The sequence below is a fragment of the Peromyscus eremicus genome, chromosome 8a, assembly GCF_949786415.1.
Source record: "Peromyscus eremicus chromosome 8a, PerEre_H2_v1, whole genome shotgun sequence".
NCBI lineage: Eukaryota > Metazoa > Chordata > Mammalia > Rodentia > Cricetidae > Peromyscus > Peromyscus eremicus.
The window spans coordinates 83,068,989-83,090,600 of NC_081423.1; the positions used below are offsets into that span (position 1 = coordinate 83,068,989).

The window sequence follows — 21,612 nt, forward strand, 5'->3', positions numbered from 1 at the left end:
GCTTATCGCCAGCCGGGGGGTGGGGGGGTGGGGTGTGGGGGGGGGGTGGCGGGGGGCGGGGGGTCAGACTTATCAAAGGGCCTCAAAAAAGAAAAACAAAAACCCAGAAGTTGCCTTGGCAGGGTAGGTATGTTGTGATTCCTAGTACCACACGGCACGTCAATTCTTCTGCATCAGTTTCCCAACTCCATCTAATGTATATAAGAATATCTGGGGCAGAATAAAGGGTACTCCACTCCCCATGACTACAGTACTTCCCAGGGAGAGGAGAATGGTCTGTTGAACTACCCTGCCCCCTGCAGCCTGAGTTAGGTATTACAGCCACAAGGGGTCAGTCCAGCGAGAGATCAGCCAGGCTCTGGGCGCAGTCCTGCAGGATGTCGAAGTCAGGTACTGAGAAGGGGACCCGGGACCACTTTTTGGCCTGGATCTTCCCGTGAGGGGTCTCCAGGAGCATGCTTCGGATTTTGAGCACTGGCAAGGTCACTGATTTGTAGATCATCTGTAAGCCCCAGACCTGGTGGTGGAACAAATGGCAACATCTGGGTTTCTGGACTCAAAACTGGACTTCTGTGATGACCAGACCTGTATCTACCACCTGAGGCCATCAGGCCTAGGACAGGACTAGAGCATAGACTGTGGGTCTCCCACAAAGGGCTGGCTGCCACGCTGGGTGAGGGCCTCTGGAGCTGGGGCTGAGGGCTCGTTGGGCTGGGCTCTAACTCCTTACTTACCTCCCCACAGTTACTGCAGTTAATGGTCCCCCCTGGCCTCCAGTCCTTGAAGACCTTGTTAATGACCACAGGCTTCTGGGAGATGGTATAGTAGACCCTAGGGGGATGAAGAGAGCCCTTCTGGAGCCCCTGCACCCTAGACTTAGGCCCTGTAGCTGGCTGAGCCCCTGCCAGGGCATTAGGCTTTTCTGCCAGTTAAGATACAGAACATCCCAGAACTAGGAAGTCTAGACGTCAGAGGTTCCGCCTACCCTGTCTGCATGCCGTTCCCACTTTTGGGAAGTTTCCTCATGGATCTCCTCCTTCATCCTTATTTCTAACCCCAAGCCACCTCCCATCACCTGATGGAGTGTCCTAGAAACATTCATCCCCCTGACATTCCCTGGCTCAGAATGCAGCCAAGGCTCCTAACTGCCTCCTGGATACAGGTTTAACTTTTAGGCCCAACTTTCAAGATGCTCCATGAGCCGGTCTGTCTTCATCCTGAATCCCATCACTCCCGTCTTCCTCTCAGGGTAACTGTGATCCCTCACCTCTGCCTAGAGTCATCTTCCCATGTTCAAACCCCACCACCCTCCTTCTCCTACCTAGGTGAAATTCTCCCTCAAATGGATCCCACGTGAAGAACCCTGGCACCATGGCCTGACACATGGGAGGTGTCTAATAAACAGTTACTTAATGAATGTTGTAAGCAGAAGTAAGGCTACCCTTTAGGAGGTAGAATGGGGGGGTGTCTCAGCAAGAGGGGGAGAGCTAGAGCTCTTTGATTTAATTTAATATGTGTATGACGGGTCAGGAAGGTGTGTGTGCCACCAAGCTCCTGTGGAGGTCAGAAGGTACTTTTGGGAGTCTCTCTCCCTCTACCATGGGATCTAGGACTCAAGCTCAGGCCATCTGGATTTTGAGACAGGGTCTCATGTAGCCCAAGATGGCCTCCAACTCGCTATGTAGCTGAGGGTAACCTTGACCTACTGATCCTCCTGCCTCTATTTCCAGAGTGCTGGGTTACAGGTTCATACTACCACACTCAGTTGCCCGGGAACCCACAAGGCTTTGTGCATTTTAGGTAAGCATTCTACAAACAGAGCTACATCCCTAGCACCCCCCACCTCTCTTTCTTTTTTCTCCATCCATCCATCCATCTATCTACCCATCTATCCACCCATCTATCTACCCATCTATCCACCCATCTATCCACCCATCTATCCACCCATCTATCCACCCATCCATCCACCCACCCATCCACCCACCCATCCACCCACCCACCCATCCACCCATCCACCCATCCACCCACCCATCCACCCACCCATCCACCCACCCATCCACCCATCCACCCATCCACCCATCCACCCATCCACCCATCCATCCATCCACCCATCCATCCATCCACCCATCCACCCATCCACCCATCCACCCATCCATCCATCTTTTGAGACAGGGTCTCTCTATGTAGCCCTGGCTATCCTATTACTCACTATGAAGACCAGGACCCTTCTCTTTTTGAGTCCAGCCTGGCCTAGAACTCTTTGGGTGGCCAGCCAAGGATGACACCTTGAATTCTTATCTCCCAGGTACTGAACTACAAGTGTGTCCCACCACCATCTCCGGCTGCTGCTGCTGCTGCTTTTTTTTTTTTTTTTTTTCTTTCCTTTTTCTTTTGAGATGGAGGCCTTTCTGTTGCCTGGAATGACTCTGAACTCCTAGGCTCAAGTAATTCTTCTGCCTCAGCCTCCTGAGTAGCAGAGACAGGCTGCCTCATCTGACAGTTGGACCTGTCTTGTATGTCCTGAAAGTAGGTAGGACCAAGGAGTTAGTGTGTAGCTAAATTCTTTGTATCCTAAATTCCAGTTCTCTTGCAATTACATAACAGCTACAGGGGCTTGAACAAGACTCCGCACCTCTGCCTCCTCACTTGTGGGGTGGGGCTACACTGTTCGCTAAAACGCTCCTTAGCCTCCCACACCCTGCAAAAGTCCTTCCTCATCCTGCCGGCCCTCCCCATGGCTCTCACGAGAAGTTGGGGTTCACATTGACGTGGTGGGTGCCCTCCACCTTCCGCAGGTCACTCCCGTAGCCCACCGCCACCATGCAGTTGATGCAGAGGAGCTGCACGCGCTCCGGTGGGAACTGCCTCTGCTGACTCTCCCGCTGGGCTGCACGCGCTGCCCGCTTAGCCAGAGCTTCCAGCTGCAGCTCCTGGATCTGGGGGGCCAGCGGGGAGGAAACAAGACATAAACGTGGACACCAAGGGACCCAGCCTCTGGGAAGCCCCCAGGGTTCCCAAAGGCCCCAGGCCATTTGTCATTTGTACCCAGACCCAGAAGGGACTTGGTTTTTTTTGGTTTTTGGTTTTTTTTTTTTTGAGACAAGGTCTCTTACTGGACCTGGAGCTCCCGGATCCAGTGAAGCTGGCTGGCCAGCAAGCCCAGAGATCCCCTTGTCTCAGTCTTCCCAGAGCTGAGGTCCCAGGACCGCTTTGCTGTCCCCAGGTTTTTACTGAATCTGAATTCAGGTCCTTGTTCTTGTGTGGCACCTCACTGACTGAGCCTTTCCCCATTCCCATGAATTCTGAAGCTTTGTGAACAAAGATTTGGGGACAGGGGACAGCCTTTGTGCTGACTCTATGTTCTCCCCTTGGAAAAGGTCATGCAAAGCTTTATTATTTATTTATTATTTATTAATGTATTTATTTGGTTTTTCGAGACAGGGTTTCTCTGTGTAGCTTTGGCGCCTTTCCTGGAACTCACTCTGTAGACCAGGCTGGGCTCAAACTCACAGAGATCCACCTGCCTCTGCCTCCCAGGTGCTTGGAATAAAGGCGTGCGCCACCACTGTCTGCCACTGCCCCCCCCCCCCTTTAAAGACAGATTCTCATGTATCTCCAGTTGGCCTCGAACTTGCTGTGGTAGCCTAGGATAAGGGCAAACCTAGTACAAGGCCTGTTTCTACGGCTGTGTGGAGGACAGGCCTTACCCTCTCTGGCAATGTTACCCTGGCCTTGATCTTTCTCTGCATGGTGTAAAAGTTCCCTGGATAAGCTGGGGGGGAGTGGGGGGGCCCAGGAGTGTGTGGATGCTGTCAGAGCCTCAGGCTCGCATGGGCAGCAGCAGACTGCCTACTGACCTTGGCCTTGAACTCTTTGGGGTCCATCTTCTGTACTGCAGTCACCGCCTGCTCCATCAGCACCTCCAGAGCCTCATTGGTCAGCTCCCGCCGCAGCTCCTGACTGTCCTCTGTCGCCACAAAGGAGTACACGCTCTGCCCAGCTCGAGCGCGGCCCCGGGCCTGGGAAGAATGACACAGGAGAGGCAGAGGTAGGCTGGGCTCCCTGCGGGATCTTTCCGGGGCTGGTGTAGTGGAGAGGAGGGCTGTAGGGTACCTGGACCATGGAGATCTCATTGGTCAGGAGCCCATAGCGTACCACCACACTGCACTTGGCGATATCCAGCCCCTCCTCTGCCACACTTGTGGCCACCAGAAGGTTCAGGATACCATTCCTGAACTGGTGGATCACTTCTTGCTGGTCTTTCTGTTGAAGGATTCAGGGGAGGAAGAAAAGGTTTATACAAACTCAGAGTCCCAGCTCTGTCCCCAGGTATCTCCAAGATCTTGCCCATCTTCCCTAGTGACCCCAATCCCTAGGGTGGGTCTCTCTCTCTCTCTCTCCCCTCCTTTCCCTCTCCCGCCCTACCTCTCCTCCTTCCCCACTTTAAAAGACAGATTCTGACTATCTCAGGCTGGCCTTGAACTTGATGTTATAGCCAAGAATGACCTTGAGCTTCTAATTCTCCTGCCTCTACTGTCTATCTTCTGAGTACTGGGATTAAACTGTACCACCACGCCTGGCTTATAGCTTTGTGCTTGTTAGGCGAGCATCCTACCAACTGAGCTGGAGCCTTTTCCCTAGTGACTTCTAAAAGTCCCTGCCTCGTCTCTATTCTCCCACATTCCTGACCCTTTGCCCTGAGAAGCCACATCACTCACTCTCTTTTCCTCATGCCTTTGGGCCCTGCTACTGCATTCCCTGGGGACCCTCAGGCAGGGGTGGGGGGTAGTAGGGGTGGTCTGTTTATCCCAGCTCTCAGATTCCTTCCCTAGGAAGATTCGAGTCCTCCCTCCCCAGAGCCTTCCTGCTATCACTCTGAGCTGATGACCCTGTTCCCTCTCTTCCCTATGAAATGCCTCCAGCCAAAACCAAACACCTGGGTCATGTGTGCGCTCTGGCTGGTATTCCCTGCTCCAATCAGCATCTGGGCCTTGATATTCATATTCTGAAGGCCAGGCTGCTGCCTAAGCCAGAGCAGGAGGGAGTAGGCACTCTGGCGGGTTCGGGTGAAGATGATGCCCCGAGGGTGGTTGGGACTCCCAAATTGCTTCAGCAGGATCCCTTCCAGCATCTCCAACTTCGGATTCTCAGGTCCCTGAGCTGCTAATTGGGCCAGCTCATTCTTATGGCCTGAGAACACAAAAACAGAGGCACAGGGTAGGGGGTGGGTAGGTGAGGGGCATGCAAGGCCTGGGTGTGGACAGGGTGCTCACAGGGACAGGGCTATAGGAGGAGAGAACATCTGCTCCTGTTCATTCCCTGAGCTCTTCCAACAACACACTTAAGGACATACTTTCCACTTACTCTCAAGACCAGTCTTACACAAGACATTCAGTATAGAATCCATTGCTCGTGTACACCAGACCAGCACCCCTTCTCAGTCCCGCCATTAGGACCTTTAATGTTGGGTTGGTTTGGTTTGGAGACAGGCTTTCTCTGTGTAGCCCTGGCTGTCCTAGAACTTGATCTGTAGACCAGGCTGGCCTTGAACTCAGAGATCCACCTGCCTCTACCTTGAGTGCTGGGATTAAAAAGACATGAGTCACCACCATCTGACTACTAGGTAGGACCTTAGAAACTGTTTCAGTTTTTTTCAGACAGGCTCTCATGTAACCCAGGCTACCCTTAAACTCACTATGTAGCCAAGGATAATTTCTGGTCCTGCTTTCTCTTCCTTAATTCTGGGATTACAGTCATGGGTGACTTCACTTGTTTTTATTCTGAAGAACCAAACTGGGCCTTTGTGCATGCTAGGTAAATGCTCTAACTACTAGGCTGCATCCAGCCCCATCCTTGGGCTTTTTTTTTTCTTTTCTCCCCCAGTCCCACAGGGTTTCTCTGTGTAGCCCTGGTTGTCCTGGAACTTGCTCTGTAGACCAGCCTGGTCTTGAACTCAGAGATCTGCCTGCCTCTGCCTTCTGAGCGTTGCTGGGATTAAAGGCATGTGTTGTTTGTTTTTTGGCTCTTTTTTAGGGGGCCCGCCACCCAGCTCCCAAATAAATTACACATGGTAGCTTATTGTTAATTATAAATGCCTGGCCTTAGCTCGACTTAGTTTCTAGCCAGCTTTCCTTAATTTATCCTACCTTTTGCCTCTGGGCTTTTCCCATTCTCTTACTTCTGTAAATCTTACTCTTACTCTGTGGCTTGCTGTGTAGCTGGGTGGCTGGCCCCTGGAGTCCTCCTCCTCCTCTGGCTACTTCATTCTCTCTTTCCAGATTTCTCCCTCTATATATCCTCTCTGCCTGCCAACCCCGCCTATCCTTTCTCCTGCCTTGCTATTGGCTGTTCAGTTCTTTATTAAGACTATCAGGTGTTTTAGACAGGCAGTGTAACACAGCTTCACAGAGTTAAGCAAATACAACATAAACAAAAGTAATGTACCTTAAAATATTCTACTACAGGCGTGGGTCACCACTGTTTGGCCTTTGAGCTTTAAAACTTATACCAGGATAGCTTCAAGCTAGATTTTTTTTGTACTCTGTGTGTGTGTGTGTGTATGTGTGTGTGTGTGTGGTGTCTTCTATCACTCTCAACCCTTATTTTTAAATTTTTATTTTTTATTGTCATATATGTCCATGGCATGTGTTCATAGGTATGTGCGCCATGGCACGTGTGTGCATTCCATTCTTTCCTTCCCCCTTTACACGAGTTTGAGAGATCAAAAGTTTGTACAGCAAGAATATTTAACCAATAAGCCATTTACACTATTATTATTATTATTATTATTATTATTATTATTATTATTATTTGCCACAGGGTCTCCTACTGAAACCAGAGTTCACCTACTTGTCAAGATGAACTGTCCAGCAAGCCCCAGGGGTCCAGGGGTCCCCACTGCTTCAGTGCTGAGATGTCAACTCCACTGCACCTGATTTTTAAGTGGCTGCTTGGGATTTGAATCTAAGTCCACATGCTTGTATGGGAAGCCCTTTACCTACGGAGCCACCCTAAGTGGTTTTAAAAATATCTTTGTTGGGGCCTGGCAAAAGGGCTCAGAAAGAAAACTACTAAGCCTGAAAGCTGAGTTCAATTCCTGGGACCCACGTTAGGAGGAGAAAACAAACTTCATTAGACTGTCCCCTGATCTCCACAAGTGTGCTGCTGTGGCCCATGTACCCACATGGATGCACACCGTCCTCTCCCCACAACATAAATAAATGCAAGAAATTAAAGTATCTTTGCTAATAACGTGAACCAGTTTTACTCTTGCAAACTGCCACACTTGAGGAAACAAGCCTGTCCCAGCAGCAGCCTTGGGTTTGGGTTAGGAAGAGTCCCAGCCTCAACCGACCTTGAGCTTTCAAGCGGTTCTAACCCCGTGAGGACTCACCATCAAACAGCTCCAGCAGCCAGCACTCAGCATGCAGCATCTGGGTCTTCGTGGTGCGTTCTCCACGGTAGAAGTCTTGCAACATGTCAAGAGCGTCCCGAGCACGGACAGTGTCATGGATCAACAGCGCCTCGTTGTAGCGCCTCAGGTGCAGCGCATATACCCGTCGCTGCTGGAGCCCAGCCTGTGCCGCTGCAGGTAGGGGGGTGCAGGGTCAATGTTCCTGGGATCTTCTGCTCCTAAGTCTGGCCCACCCAGACAAGCCCCACATCGAGCATAGACGATCCATCCCCAAAGGCTCTGCCCAGACAGACCCTCCCAAGCTGCTTCTCTCACCATCCTTGCTCAACTCCACCACTTGCTGCTCGTATGTCTGGGTTCCAAATTGCTGGCTCAGTTCAGGCATCTTTAGTTGCTGGTGGATTTGGCTCATAAGCTTTTTTAGCAAGTCTCCAAAAGGGTCCTGAGCAAGAAGGAGTGAGAGGATTAGGGATTCCCATACCCATGCGAGGGTTCGGTACCATGCAGGACTCAGTACATTTTCCTTGGGGGTGAGACCACCAAAGGGCCGGCCTGCTGGGTGTGAAGCACTGTGGCCGGAGAGCTTCTGCTGTCTCACTCACTTTACACCTTTGCCCTGTGGCCTGGATACAGTGATGTCCAGCCCTGGTTCAGCCCTGTCGTTACGGACATCAGCCAGTGTCACTACTGAAGAAGAGAACTGGTCCAGCCTCGACAGCGAGTGCCCAGCTTCATGGCTTGGGCTACAAGTGCCTCAAAGCACAGAAAGGACAGGTGGAGTCACAGAGGCACAGGCGAGAGGCCCGAAGGGGCGAGACCTGGGGAAGGTGGAGTCAGGGCCCAAGCCTAGGCCCAGCCTGCTCAGTGACTCCTCATACTAGCCCCCAGCCTGCCCAGTGACTCCTCACGCTAGCCCCCAGCCTGCCCAGTGACTCCTCACGCTAGCCCCCAGCCTGCCCAGTGCCTCCTCACGCACGCACGCACGCACGCACCTCTTTGCGCCTTTGGCAGAGGTCATACTGTTTGCAGGGCTTCGGGTTGTGCTCGAGCAGCTGAGGGTGGCAATTCTCTGGTGACATGATGCGCCACACATCCAAGTTGGCACAGAGCTGGAGGCAACAGAGAGGCATCACTGGAAAGAGGAGCCAGGCAGAATTTTGAGGGGCTGGGGTGGGGTCCTGGCTAAGAACAGGAGATCCTGAGGCAGGGCCATTGGAAGTTGGGATTCGTTTCTTCGGTACGTTTTTGTTTTTTTTGTTTGTTTTTTTTTTGTTTTGTTTTGTTTTTTTCGAGACAGGGTTTCTCTGTGTAGCTTTGCGCCTTTCCTGGGACTCACTTGGTAGCCCAGGCTGGCCTCGAACTCACAGAGATCCGCCTGGCTCTGCCTCCCGAGTGCTGGGATTAAAGGCGTGCGCCACCACCGCCCGGCCGGTACGTTTTTTTAATGAGTGCCCTGAGTTACTAATATTCTAGGCACTGGTGAGAACTCAGGAACTCAGACGGGAATGAACATGAAGAAACCACTGAGAAATAGCAAAGAATACATAATGGGAACACATCAGGTCGTCTGAACGAACTCCGAAAATACTAACACTGGTGCCATGAGAGAGCAGTGGGGACAGCCAGGGGAGACTGTGACAATGACAGAGCTGTTCACTGAACAATGGGGAAGAATCAGATGGGGGAGGGTCAAAAGCAAGAGCATTCCAGGCACAAAAAGAATAGTAAGTTCAAGGTTCCCACAAGCACAAGATGGGTGTAGCCGCAGTATGAAGGGTAGGGTTGGTAGGGCTGGGGAGAGGCAGGGCAGGCAAGGAGGTCCCGTGTGGATCTGTATGGGAGTGCAGCGGGGCTCGGCTGACCTGTAGGATGTGGTCAATGGCCCTTGGGAGCTTGGTGGCCCCGCCAGTGCCTGGGGAGGCGGTGAGACCCAGCACCTGGGGAAGTCTCTTTGCCTTCTGCAGCTTATGCTCTAGGTACCGGCTCAGGATGATGTTGTAGACGGTGTCCTTGTGGGTATGGTGACACTCGTCCACCACAATCAGCGAGAACTCTGGGGGCATATGAAGGACCGTTGTAATCAGGCACCTGGCACCTCTTCCTTCCAACCTTTTTGTTCTGTGAAGTCTCCACTCTTGTCTGAAGACTCCCCTCTCCCTTCCCAACTTGGGGCTGGGTCCCAGACAAGGAGCAGGCAGGGATGAAATATCTTCAATTGACAGATGAGTAAACTGGGACTCGGCTGGGGAAGGGGCTTCTTTGCCCAGGAGCATGTTTTACAGCAAGGCTTTGGCTTTGGCAATGGGGGCCACTCACTCCCACGCTGACTGGAGGCCTCACCTGTGAGCTCCACGTGCTCCTCCTCTTCTGGGTTGATGAGTGCCAGCTGCAGCAGCTCTGCTGTGCAGATGAGCAGGTCATGGCTCCGGGCCATCAGGCCAAAGCCGGGTCGTGGTCCCATGTCCCCACTCAGGGTTGTCATGGTCCAGCGATTATCCAACATGCGCCTGAACTCTTCAGCATGCTGGTTCACCAGGTGCACCTGGGAGTGTGAATGATGAAGGGAGAGAACCTGGATTGGGGTGGGTGAGGGAGAGGGCAGGTGCTGGAGGTGGGGGTGGGGGAAGCTGGGAGGAGTAAGGTGACCCTTCAGGACAGCAGTGGGTCCTGAACCAAGGTGAGAAGACCCGGCAGCACTGTAGTCTAGAAGAGACCAAGAACTGTTGGGAAGAGCCAAGACCCTGGCGCGGGAAGGGCAGACCACTCACCCTGTTGACCAGTACCACCACCTTGCCACCGTCTACTGTCTCTAGATGCCTCTTGGCCACAAAGGCAGCTGCCCGGGTCTTCCCAGCGCCCGTGGGCAACCATATAATTATATTCTTGCCCTCCAGAGCAGGCACGATCACTTCCCACTGGTAGGGCCGCAGATCCATTCTGGAATGGCAGAGGGATTAGAACCCCTGACTTCTAACTCCTCCCCCTTCCTGGGTAGCCCAATCAGCTGCAGAAGCTGCCCTTTGCCTAGAACTCCAAGCTTTTCATGGGGGTGGGGCAGCGCACCACAGAGGCCCACCTGGAACCTGCTGTGGCCAGGACTGGGGTGGGGTTGGGGAGAGTAGCTGACCAGCCTGATCTCTGCCGAGCCTTCTCAAGTTCTGGAAAGCCGGGGTTGGCAGCTCAGTGATCAGAAATGAAACTGAAACAAGGGGAGGAGCCAGATGAGCCAGAGCCCAGCCCATCTTAGCTACAAAAACTAGGAGGGGGCGGGATTTACAGTTACTGATAGGATCGCACTTTAATTGCTCTGGGTCCTCGAATTCCTCAGCCTGTTCCCCCAGCCAGTAGGAACCCCGCCCACCTGGGTTAGGTTTAAGGCATGGAGGTTCTGACCTTGGTTGCCTGGAGCAGGACCAGCCTGGAGTCAGATCGGGCGGGCAGGCATTAAGGGAAAGCTCGCTCTCCCTTTGCAGGTGAGACAGGCTGGAAGCCACTGGAGAAGATGTGAGGGATGGCAGCCAGGTAGGCCCATCACCCCACTACCAATTACAGGGGTCAGCAGTGAAGCGGATGCAGCCTGAAGCCAGGCTTCCAGGCTTCCAGGAGGAGGACTGGAGGAGTGAAGGTCCGTCCGCTAAGTCTGAAGCTACACCCCCACAAACAATCACACAGGGAAAAAAAAAAAAAAGCTTTATTGTTCCCTCCAAGGGATTAATGCCAAGGAATGAATGGTCCTCGTGCCCCAGCCCTGGGGGCCAGATGGACAAAACAGTGTAAGACGAGTCACAGCCCCTCATGGCTCCTTCAGTCTGGGCTGTTTTCATCCCAACGCTAATCACCGAATAGCCCTGACCCTGGGAAACAGGCCCCTGGATCGGGCTCAGAACCGCAAGCCTGCATAGCTCTGTGAGGACCAGGGCTGAGCACTTCACCCACTGGCCACCAGACACTCTACAAGGGGCTGGTCCCAGACCAGACATCTCCCCAAGGTCGGATGCAATGAAGGCAGGATGCAGGTGTTGCAGGCTTGGGAGTGCCTGCTGGCTGAAAAGTCTGCAAGATCCGGGGCCCATGGCTGGAGTCTTTCCTGCTGAGTCAGGGATGGGAGGGCCAGGACACCCAAATGGATCTGATGAGACTGAGGCAGACGCTGGAGGTCCCAGCTGGGGACTACTTGTCAATGAGCCCTCCCTCCTTGAGCTTGAAGTAGAAGAACTTCTCCAGGGCACTGGCACAGCGACAATACTCGCTGTCTGGGGGATTGTACTCCCGGCAGTTGGCGATGACCCGCTGCAGGTCAGCTACAAAGAGCTTCCGGGTCACATAGTAACGACTTCGCAACCGTTCTGTCATGGTCTTCAAGTCTGGGTCACAGGGGAGAAGGGATATGCCTTTAAGAGATGAAGGGATGGAACTGGGGTTGCCCATCCTAGTGGGTCCTGGAGGGGTACCTGACTCCACATAGGCAGGAGCAGATGTGGGGGCACATGCTGGGGGAGAGAAGGTAGGAGGGTCCTCACCAATGGGGAAGCGGATAACTTCGTAGTAGTCGGGGGCCTCTGACTTCTTCACAGGTTCCATGAAGGGCCAGGCACTGGGGTGTGACTGGAGAGAAGAGATGAGCTGGGGACAGGCTGGCGGTGACAACTTGTCCAACCCAAGACTGCCACCCACTTCAATTACCCGAGAACAGAGAACCTGGCCTCCCACCTTGATCTGGGCCAGCAGGTTTTTGAGGGTTGTGTAGAGCTGGTCGGGGTCCTTCAGCTCCTTGCTGGAACAGGAGATACCAAGTGTGAGGTCTGGGTCCTTCTGCCCCGCCCTCATTCCCACGCTCATTTCCCTGACTAAATACTTACCCCTTCTCCTTTCCCAATGGCTTCCAGCCTGTCTCTCCTGCAAAGGGGGAGAGAACAGCCCTAAGAATGCCTGCCCGGGCCCAAGAGTGCCCTCCTGCCCTTTCAGCCAAGGCCCCTGCTCACGAATGCCAGGGACGCTCTCCACAGGGATCTGCCTCACTCCTTCCTTGAAGCAGCTGAGCCCAGGGTAGACCTTTCGGATCTGTGCCTGTTTGCGCTCAATCAACTTCTTGATGATCTGAGGAAGCAAGGGTCTGAGGGGCCAGCTCAGGTCCAATCACCCCCAAGGCCACGGTCAGGAAATGGTAACATTTACTTCTGACTTTTTCTGAGACAGGGTGAGAACCAAGACCTGGCCTGTCTCCTCCACATATACACACGCACGGTACATGACTTTGCATATTTACTCCCGACCAATGCACACTCACAGAATCCTTTTGGATACATGTGCACACCTCTTTTTGTTTCTTGATGATGTGGGACAGCTCTGTGTAGGGGATCCGGGGATTCAGCTCACACTCCATCAGCGTCGCTCCTTCATAGTCTTTGATGTAGCCCAGGTATCGGCTCTTGGGCACCTTGATGTCCTTGGAGAAGCCCTGGGTGAGTGGATAATTAAGACCCGATCCATCAGCAAGGACTCTCCAACTTTCACAGCCACCTCTTCAGGAGCACTTGAGAGGCAGAACGCAGCACGCTTCCTCTTGCCTCCCTAAACAGGCCTGTGGCAGTGTGAGAACTCTGCCTGCCTCTGGCTCCAAGCCCGCTGCTCCTCCTCACCTCCTCCAATCCCCCAAAGGACCTGATTCCTGGTCCTGTTCTTCACTGGGTGGCAAGAGGTAGGGAGAAGAAAGGGAGTCCCGTCCTCACTGGTGACAGGTGCCACAGGGGACAAGAAGGGAGTCTACTGCTGGGAGCTGCGCAGCAACCCGGGGCCCCGGGCAGCAGGTGTGAGGAGACCAAGGCTCACCTGCTTTTTGAAGTAGCCAATGGCATATTCGTCAGCATAGGTGAGGAAGTAAAGGATGCTGTGTTTGATGTGGTACTCCTTCAGGTGGTTCATCAGATGCGTGCCATAGCCCTGTGAGGGGAGACGAACAAGCTGGGAAGGAGATGGGGAAGCCAAGGCAGGCGGACAGGTGAGCAGCAGGGGCAGAGCAAAGGCTTCCTAGATGACTGACTGCTCTGGGCTAGATTCTGCACCGAGTTCCTCACAGACTCACTCACCAGTCAGCCCTCCAGTGGGTGTTAGAAGGCCCATTTCATAAGAAAACAAAACCAAACCCCTGAAACCCAGCTACACAAAGAACAGACCGAGGTCAGCTGACCACAAATGCAGCAGAGCTGGGTTCCAATCCAACACAGCCTGTTGGTCCCAGTCCTGGGGCTGTAGGACAAGGGCTCACAGAGGCCTGCTCATGACAGCATCTGAATCCCGATCTCACTCATGTCAGGACCACACGGACATGGAGAGCAAACAGGAGAACGAGAAGCCCAAAAGAGTTTGTTGGGAAAGGAGACAGAAGCTGGGACTGTTAGCTCTAAGTAACTGGACCAGTTCTCAGTGTCCCAAGGTCTGTAAACTTTCCTGTGAAGAAACCACAGGTCACTTAGAAAGTGTTGTTATCTTGGAGAATAGCTCAGTTAGTAGAGAGCTTGCTCAACATGCACCAAGACCTGGGTTCAATCCCCGGCACTGGATAAAACCCGGCATGGTGGTGCACACCTGTTATCCCAGCACTCTGCAGGCAGGGAGGAGAGAATCAGAAGTTTAAGGTCCCCTTGGATTACAGAGTGTTTAAGGCCAGACTGGGCTACACGAGACCCTCTCTGAAACAAAAAATCGGCAAAGGTTCACTTAAAAAATATTGCTTGAGCCGGGCGGTGGTGGTGCACGCCTTCCCAGCACTCGGGAGGCAGAGCCAGGCGGATCTCTGTGAGTTCAAGGCCAGGACAGGCACCAAAACTACACAGAGAAACCCTGGGGGGGGGGGGAGCCAGGTAATGGTGGAATGTAAGCCTTTAATCCCAGCACCAAAGAGGCAGACGCAGGCAGGCAGACCTCTGTGGGTTCGAGGCCAGCCTAGTCTGCAGAGCAAGTTCTTGAGTTCCGGGGCAACCAAGGCTACACAGAGAAACCCTGTCTTGAGATACCAATACACACACACATATGTTCCCATACACACACACACACACACACACACACACGTATATGTATGTATATGTATTCGTATATGTATACACACACACATATATGTATGTTCCCATACACATACACACACACACACACACACACAAACGGGGTCAGAACTCAGTGGTAGAATTCTTGCCTAGTGTGCACAAAGCCCAGTGTTCCATCCCAACACCAGAAAAGAAAAAAAAAATTCGTTGCTGATTTGGGTACCTTTTTTTTTGAGATAGTGTTTCTCTGTGTAACAGTCTTGGTGTCCTGGAACTCGCTCTGTAGACCAGTCTGGCCTTGAACTCACAGAAATCCTCCTGCCTCTGCCTTTCTAGTGGTGGGTCTAAGGGGCTGGACCACTAGACCCCACTCTTGGGTACTGTTTTAACCACAGGTGTTTCCTGATGATCAGTTATCAAGACCGAGCTGCCCCCTTGTGGAAATGTCTGGTCACTACAAGAAGTGCTGGCCACAGCAGTTCTGCCATTGCGGCTGACTTGGTCCAAATTCAGACACAGGTGGTGGGATGCAGTCGTGGTCAGGGCCACTGTGCTCACCTTGACCTGCTCATTCGAGGTGACAGCACAGAAGACGATTTCCGTGAAGCCCTGAGTGGGGAACATGCGGAAGCAAATTCCACCGATGACCCGCCCATCCTTGATCAAGGCCAGAGTCTTATGCTTCCTAAGAGAGAAATGGCATGTCATGGGATTTATCTGTCCTTTCCATGCTCCCCAGGTCCCTCAACCTTGAAAGAGTGAAGTGTCATCAGGGCTAAGAACAGAGGAAACAGAATCCTGAAAGGTTGAGCTTGGGAGGGTGTCCAGTGTGGAGGGATGGAGAATTCAAGGTGCTCTGGGGCTAAGGGATACCCAGGGACTCACGGGTCAAAGACTAGGCGGGCAATATATTCCTTGGGCATTCGTGGTAGCTGGTGGGAGAAGACATTCTGCAGCCCCACAAGCCAGAGCAGCACCCGCCGGTTGGCCTTGGGCGTCAGAGAGTTGCCAATGACGTGGAATTCGATAATGCCTCGACGCTCCTCCAGGCGAGCCGTTTCGTCTCGGGCTGCGTTGGCTGAAAGCAGGCTTGTCTAGGCAGAAAAGGGGTGGTAAGCGAGGGCCTCGGGAGGGTGAGGGGCCCTTCTCCAACAGGCCAGCAGGTCGGGCTGCCTACCTCAGGCCCCAGCATGGCAGCAGGGTCAGTGATGGTCAGCATGACCTCGTTGACCAACTCCATGGGGATGTCACCCATCACACGGAGGCGCTTAGCATCCTCCAGGGTGAGGTTCTCAGGAAGCTTCCTCTTCTCTCCTGCTGGGGAAGACGACAATGTCACCCAGGGATAGCAGGAAACGTGAAGGGAAGACAAATGGGGGTGAGAGGTCAGTGTCAAGTACCCACCTGGCATGGGCTCAGCCGTTGTGGAATCTAGGCTCAGGGAGCTGTTGCTGCCTCCACCCATGGTGGGACTGAAGATGGGGGTGCTGGGGACAACCGCTGCACTGACCGTCGCTGTACGAGACAAGAAATCAAGAACAGGGAGTGGAGGGCGTGGCGGGGTCTTCAGAAGGATCCAGACCCTTCCAGCTCTATCTGAGCCCCAGGATGTCTTCCCACCACTCTGTTATCCCGGGGGCAGGAGGCCAGGAGGGTGACCAAGCAGACCCTGCAGGGCTATTGTACACCATACCTGTCCGGGGCACCAGCTGAGTCCCCTCCGAGGGTGGCATGGTGAAGCCAGACTCCCAGATAGGAGAATTTGCCCCGTAGATCTCCTCCTCGAGCATGGACAGGAACCTGTAGGGAGGGAACAACTGTCCCACGACTCCAGTCTTCAACCAAGAGTAGCCTGGGCCAGACCCCAGAGGGATGAGAGGCCAGCCAGCCAGACCCTGTTCTCAGTGGGTGGGGGCCTGTGAGAGGAGACAACACCTTCTGCTGTCTGGGAAGGCCTACTATGTAGGGGGAGTCTCAGCTCCCTGCCTGCTGAGGACCTCTAAGAAAAAATAAAAGGACAGGACACAACCAGGATACAGATTAGAGACCCAGTTTTGTCGTGATGTATGACATAGGAGAAGGGGTCTGAGCTGATGCCACCCTATGCTGGGTGGCCAGGCAGGGTACTCGGTCACCTGCATTCCCTTGCTCCACCTCTGTATCCAAATGGTTTGAGAATCACCCAATCTTGCCTCCTCTTGCTCTCACATGCTGGTTCCCAGCAAAGGTTTTGGAATAGGGAGCTATGACCCAGATTCAAGTGGGAGGGAAGTGAGGCACAACAGAGGTAAATGTATATTGGAAGGCCTAGAACGGAGATGGGCAATGATTCCACCGCAAACGTCAACTCTGACCTCTCGGAGCGCTGTGGAGGGAGGGGGTTCTGAGGCTGTATCCAGGTGCCCACAGGAGACTATTAGTAACAATCTACCAGGGGCTTGGGGGCGGGGTAGCGTTAGCTTGGGCCATGTACCTGCCATCCCCAGACTAGCACATACTAGCAAGTAGCTTCTGGGCCATGGGCAAATCTGCCAGGTAGACACCCAGATCCCAGAAGGCCCATGGAGGGAGAGGAGGGACCAATCCAGGAAGCCTTCCTGGAAAAAAGGGGACAACAGCGAGGACATGAATTTGGGGCAAAACCCCGACAGGCCAGACCGAGCCTTACTTGGGGAAGTGAGTGAGGATCAGGGTCCTCTTCTCAGGCACCAGCTTGTCCTTCTCCACTCGAAATTTTTCCAGTAGCTGCCGGCGGGTGACCGTGAAAATGGATCGCAGGAGGCTTCGGCCAAAGACATGGGTGGTCTCGTATCGGGGGAGGCTGTCGCAACTCTGGGGCACGTGGCAGTAACAGAGCCATCTGGGGGAGGCGGAGTGGCAGGTGAGGGTGGAGACCACCCACGGACCAGACAAGCCTCCTCCCCTGTGAGGCCCTGCCTGGGCTCACCTGGTATAATTGACCTTGTAGGTAGCCACATCCTCAGACTGGGACCGCTGCCGGAACTGAGCAGGTGTCTCCAGCTTCCAGTAGTTAAGGCAGAGCAGGAACATCTTGGAGAGCTCAAACATTGTCTGGCGCTCTCGGGGGGCCAGGTGGCTGAATTTGTACTGCACAAAGTTCAGTACACCCTGAGAAGGGGGTGGGGGGAGCAGAAGGCGGCATGAATAGCCAGCAGAGGCATCTCAAATTCAAGTCAAGGCTTTCCCCTCACTCTGGGAAATCCTGACCCAACTTCCACGCCCATCCTGAGGTCAGCAAACGGAGTCCCTTCTTTGAACCTCTCTCTGTTCTCAGCTTGAGGAAGAACAGACTCTCCACCCCCCTATGCTGCCCCTTCTTAGCTCTGCGGTTACAACCCGTTCTACCTGCTCAATGTTAGGCTTCTCAAATGGGGGGCTGCCTAGGGATCCCTCCACCACTGGTCGAGTCATCTGCAGGATGCATTTCCGCAAGAGCTGTACGGAAGAGGAACAGGGAGAAATCAGGGTAGCAGAGCTCAGAGAGCCAGGTCGCCAACACACACAAATGCCTCACCACATTTAGTCTTTCATTCCATTAAAGCTCACCTTGAAAAGGTAGAAATAGACCTGTTTGGTGTCTGTGTCCTCTTCCTTGTGAACAGACATGAACAGGTTTTCTACATCTACTACCATTCCCAAGAGCCGGTTAATCTCATCCTCTGACACATTCTCCAGGTGGGACACATGGTCGGCTGCAAGAGTTGAGAGGAATAGACAGAAGAGATAGATCCACAGGCCTTGATTCCTGCACCTTCTCCTGAGACACCTGAGACACACCTTTGATCCTCCAATTCTTTTTTTTTTTTTTTTGGTTTTCCGAGACAGGGTTTCTCTGTGTAGCTTTGCGCCTTTCCTGGAACTCACTCTGTAGCCCAGGTGGGCCTCGGCCTCGAACTCACAGAGATCCACCTGCCTCTGCCTCCCAAGTGCTAGGATTAAAGGCGTGTGCCACCACCGCCCGGCTGATCCTCCAGTTCTTGAAGGACAGGGAAACCCGATGTTCTCAGTTCTCACATCAGCCCTTGGTAGCTCCCTGCTTCTGGGCTGCAGACTTTTTTTCCTTCCTTGGGACATACACATACATTCCCAACCCAATCTTTCTTTAGGGAGTCTCTCTGATTTCCCTAAGAGGCTTTATGGTACTTATGTCACCCTGTCCAAACAGGACCTAGCACCTGCCCTCCGCCCCAGCTCCAAAGACGCTGCCTGCCTTACCCAACGGGTGCTCACAGCTACGACACAGCTCGCTCAGGTTGGCAGCTGGCTGCTGAAGGTCCATGCGAGGTGCGGTGGGGGGTTTGGGGTTTTTCCAGCCATTACACTTGCAGGTTTCATTGGCCTGGAGGCGGAAGGATCAGTCAGCTGATACTGTACCCCAAGCGCCCGAGGAGGCTCTGTAGCTAGAGCTTCGCCCCCATTCCCACCCGAGCCCTAGGATGCCCCCAAGCCCCGCCTCTTTCACCCTAGGCCCCGCCCCCACCTTGCAAGCTGAGAAGACCCCTAGTTTCTCAAGCTTCTTGGCACGCGGCAGTCCCCGGACTTGTGCCTTCCTCTGGCTAGCGCGCTGCTGCTGACTCAGGCCAGGTCGAGCCGGATCCCCCCCACTCCCCGGCCCCCCACTTCCTACCCCGGCCCCCCCAGTCCCTGTGCTCCCGGCTGGGGCTGCAGCAGGGGCAGGGGCTGGTGCCGGAGTAGGAGCCGGAGTGGGAGCTGAAGCCGGGCTGGGCGCAGGATTCGGAGTTGGGGCAGGGGCCGGGGACTGAAGGGGCCGGGGCTGCGCGGCCGGGGCCGGGTTTGGGGCCTGGGAAGGTTCCGCCATGGCCTCCCCCGCAGCGGAGCGGCGCCGCGCTCCCAGCCCTAGGGCCGCATGGGCAACCGGCGCACAGTGCGCAGGCGTCGCTGCCCCGGCGCACTATGGGAGTCGTAGTCTTTCCTTGCCGCTCCCCATGCCTTGGCCTTCCAGACTTTTCTGTCCTGTTTCTTGGTTACAGACAGCCAAATGTCGCTCAGTTGAGCACCCTAGGTTGACCTCTACTTTATTCTAATCTTTTTTAAGCTATTTGGGACAATGACAATTGCTGTCCTTTTGGGGACAAGAGGAACCCCGGAACACTGGCAGTTTGGGGGACTTGTGGGCTCTGCCCTTCTAAAATCCATAGGTGGAAGATCAGGCCTGGACCTGGGGGTTAGCTCCCACACTGCCAAAGCGTCCCCCAAGTGGCTGCCGACTCAGAACTGCTGTTACAATAGAGATGAAATGTAGCATTAAGTCTACATTTTGTGCTGTGTGGTGTTGACACAGATGAATTAACTGACAATCGGCTTTTTTTCTGTACTTAGGTTGCTGTTAAACAAAGTTTATTTTCAAAAGCACAGCCGCATAGTTATGGGCCTTGCTGCTACAGCAAGGGTGTGTGTGTGAGAGAGAGAGAGAAAGACAGCGACAGGGACAGAGAGAGGAGACTGAAATACTAAGATTGTGTGTAGACGAGCGAATTAAAAAAACCAGGGACAGTGCGGGCCCGACACTGCAGTTCCCGAAACGCAACACAGGGAAGGTCCCCGCTTTTGTTCTAGGACTAGGTAAATACGGCTCGTCCAGCTTTAAAGCTGAGCAAAGATCCCTGATCATCTCCTTCCTCCCCTCCACTCTCATCTTTTCCTTGCCTCCCCCATAGTGGGTGAGAAAGGAGCCAGAGAAATATCCATTTTCTTCTCCATGTGTTAGTTCAAGACCGTGAAAAAGGTCAGGGGAGAGACCGTTCTTCCAGGAAGACCTGGAAGGCCCCCTCTTCTGGCTCAGTCCAGGGAACAATCTTCCTTGCCCCAGGCCTGATTCTTAAGAGGGCAGGGCAGGGCAGGGCCGGGCCGGGCCAGGCAGGGCAGGGCAGACCTTTTTAACCTTGTTGCTCAATCCCATCTGGTGTGGAGGAGTTGAAATCCCGCATATTCAGGTGATCCAATTCCTTCACAGCCTCCTGCTCACTGACGTAGACCGAGAAAGGCCCACGGAGGAGCATGGTCCCAGACAGGAGTAGCCGTGGGACACTAGGTCACCAACAACCGGCTGCTTGCGAGGAACATGGACCAAGCTGACTTCATCTCTGCCAGCGTTTTCCCCTCCGAATGTGAAGTGGGCGGGCCCTTCCTTTACGCACGAGGGCTTTCCTCGTGCCCTCCAGGGCAGTTGCTCTCTCGGATGCTGCGGATAGGAAGCAGTTTCTCCAGCCGGCAAGAACCGGGGGAGAACCGGGTAGCGTCCCGATGTCCCAGCTCGACCTCAGCTGAACGAAATCAAGTGGCCACACTACCGGTGCGGCTGCTCAGGGATGATCTGGCTGTGGTGCACAGCAATAGCCGTGCGGATGCAGGTTTCCAGATGAAGATGGATGCCCACGGTTTCACTCCGGGGGAGCTGATGGTGCAGGTGGACGGCCAGAACCTGACGGTGACCGGTCAGAAGAAACAGCAGTCGAATGACCCGGTCAGGGGCCGTTACTGCATGGAGCAGACAGTGCACCGGCAAATGCAACTCCCACCGAACTTAGATCCTGCAGCTATGACCTGCGGCCTGACACCATCGGGCCATCTGTGGGTCCTGGGACAAAACCGGTCACTATCTCCCCCTGAAGCTCAAACAAGCCAGGCCTGGAGACTCAGGGGCCTCGGATCTAAGGGCTCCAACTTATCCTGATCCATTAAACAACCGAGATGTGCAGCAGTCTTGAGTCCCCTCAACATTTTTTCTTGGGGATGGAAGGTTGGAGATGCAGGGTGGAGGTGGCCGGGGGGAGGCATCTCAGTGGATAGTTAAGTACACCGATAATCAGGCTTTTGGCCCTGTGATAAGCTGGAGGGAAGTGTGGACTAAGCTAACAGCAACGGCTCCAGCAGGGAGCAGCAGAGGGCTGGGATGGCCTACGCCAATGTTCAGAATCAATGGATGGTCCTGAACCAGGATGGACAGTGTTGAACCTGTCATGGGGGTGCTGTGGATGACAGAGGTGGTGATGGACTGGAGCAATGGCCTTATGATCAGTCCTCAGTGTTCCTCTTCAGGGAGAGGACAAAAAGATGGGTGCCATAGTCCTAATGCAGTCCTACCAAAAACACACACACCAAAAACAAACAAACAAA

The 21,612-nt window shown here is 53.9% G+C and overlaps 3 protein-coding genes across 6 annotated transcripts; 1 reads left to right on the forward strand and 2 right to left on the reverse strand.

The window, feature by feature from the left end:
* Positions 1-173: 173 nt before the first annotated feature.
* Positions 174-10,376, reverse strand: Dhx58 (DExH-box helicase 58). The gene is made up of 12 exons (XM_059271795.1): positions 10,183-10,376; positions 9,755-9,956; positions 9,277-9,467; positions 8,407-8,523; positions 7,730-7,856; positions 7,394-7,585; positions 4,937-5,190; positions 4,114-4,263; positions 3,858-4,019; positions 2,746-2,936; positions 735-831; positions 174-517 (listed from the first exon to the last, which is right to left on the reverse strand). Exons 1-12 carry the CDS (start codon positions 10,348-10,350, stop codon positions 332-334), a joined length of 2,037 nt encoding a protein of 678 aa, XP_059127778.1. The 5' UTR covers positions 10,351-10,376; the 3' UTR covers positions 174-331.
* Positions 10,377-11,081: 705 nt separating this feature from the next.
* On the reverse strand, positions 11,082-21,173 carry Kat2a (lysine acetyltransferase 2A). Of its 4 annotated transcripts, none has more exons than XM_059271792.1 (18): positions 18,956-20,176; positions 18,691-18,814; positions 18,022-18,167; positions 17,821-17,910; positions 17,402-17,583; positions 17,123-17,314; positions 16,148-16,254; positions 15,859-15,969; positions 15,632-15,768; positions 15,340-15,548; positions 15,013-15,139; positions 13,244-13,354; positions 12,729-12,872; positions 12,397-12,511; positions 12,274-12,310; positions 12,125-12,188; positions 11,935-12,019; positions 11,082-11,778 (listed from the first exon to the last, which is right to left on the reverse strand). In XM_059271792.1, the coding sequence occupies exons 1-18, from the start codon at positions 19,292-19,294 to the stop codon at positions 11,585-11,587; spliced, it is 2,514 nt and encodes an 837-aa protein (XP_059127775.1). In that variant the 5' UTR covers positions 19,295-20,176; the 3' UTR covers positions 11,082-11,584. The 4 variants fall into 4 exon arrangements, with proteins under 4 accessions (XP_059127775.1, XP_059127774.1, XP_059127777.1 ...); XM_059271791.1 differs by having other exon boundaries at positions 15,632-15,771; XM_059271794.1 differs by lacking the exon at positions 18,956-20,176 and adding an exon at positions 20,378-21,173 and having other exon boundaries at positions 11,083-11,778; positions 15,632-15,771.
* On the forward strand, positions 20,632-21,196 carry Hspb9 (heat shock protein family B (small) member 9). Its single transcript, XM_059271797.1, has one exon. It carries the CDS (start codon positions 20,675-20,677, stop codon positions 21,167-21,169), a length of 495 nt encoding a protein of 164 aa, XP_059127780.1. The 5' UTR covers positions 20,632-20,674; the 3' UTR covers positions 21,170-21,196.
* The last annotated feature ends 416 nt before the right edge of the window (positions 21,197-21,612 follow it).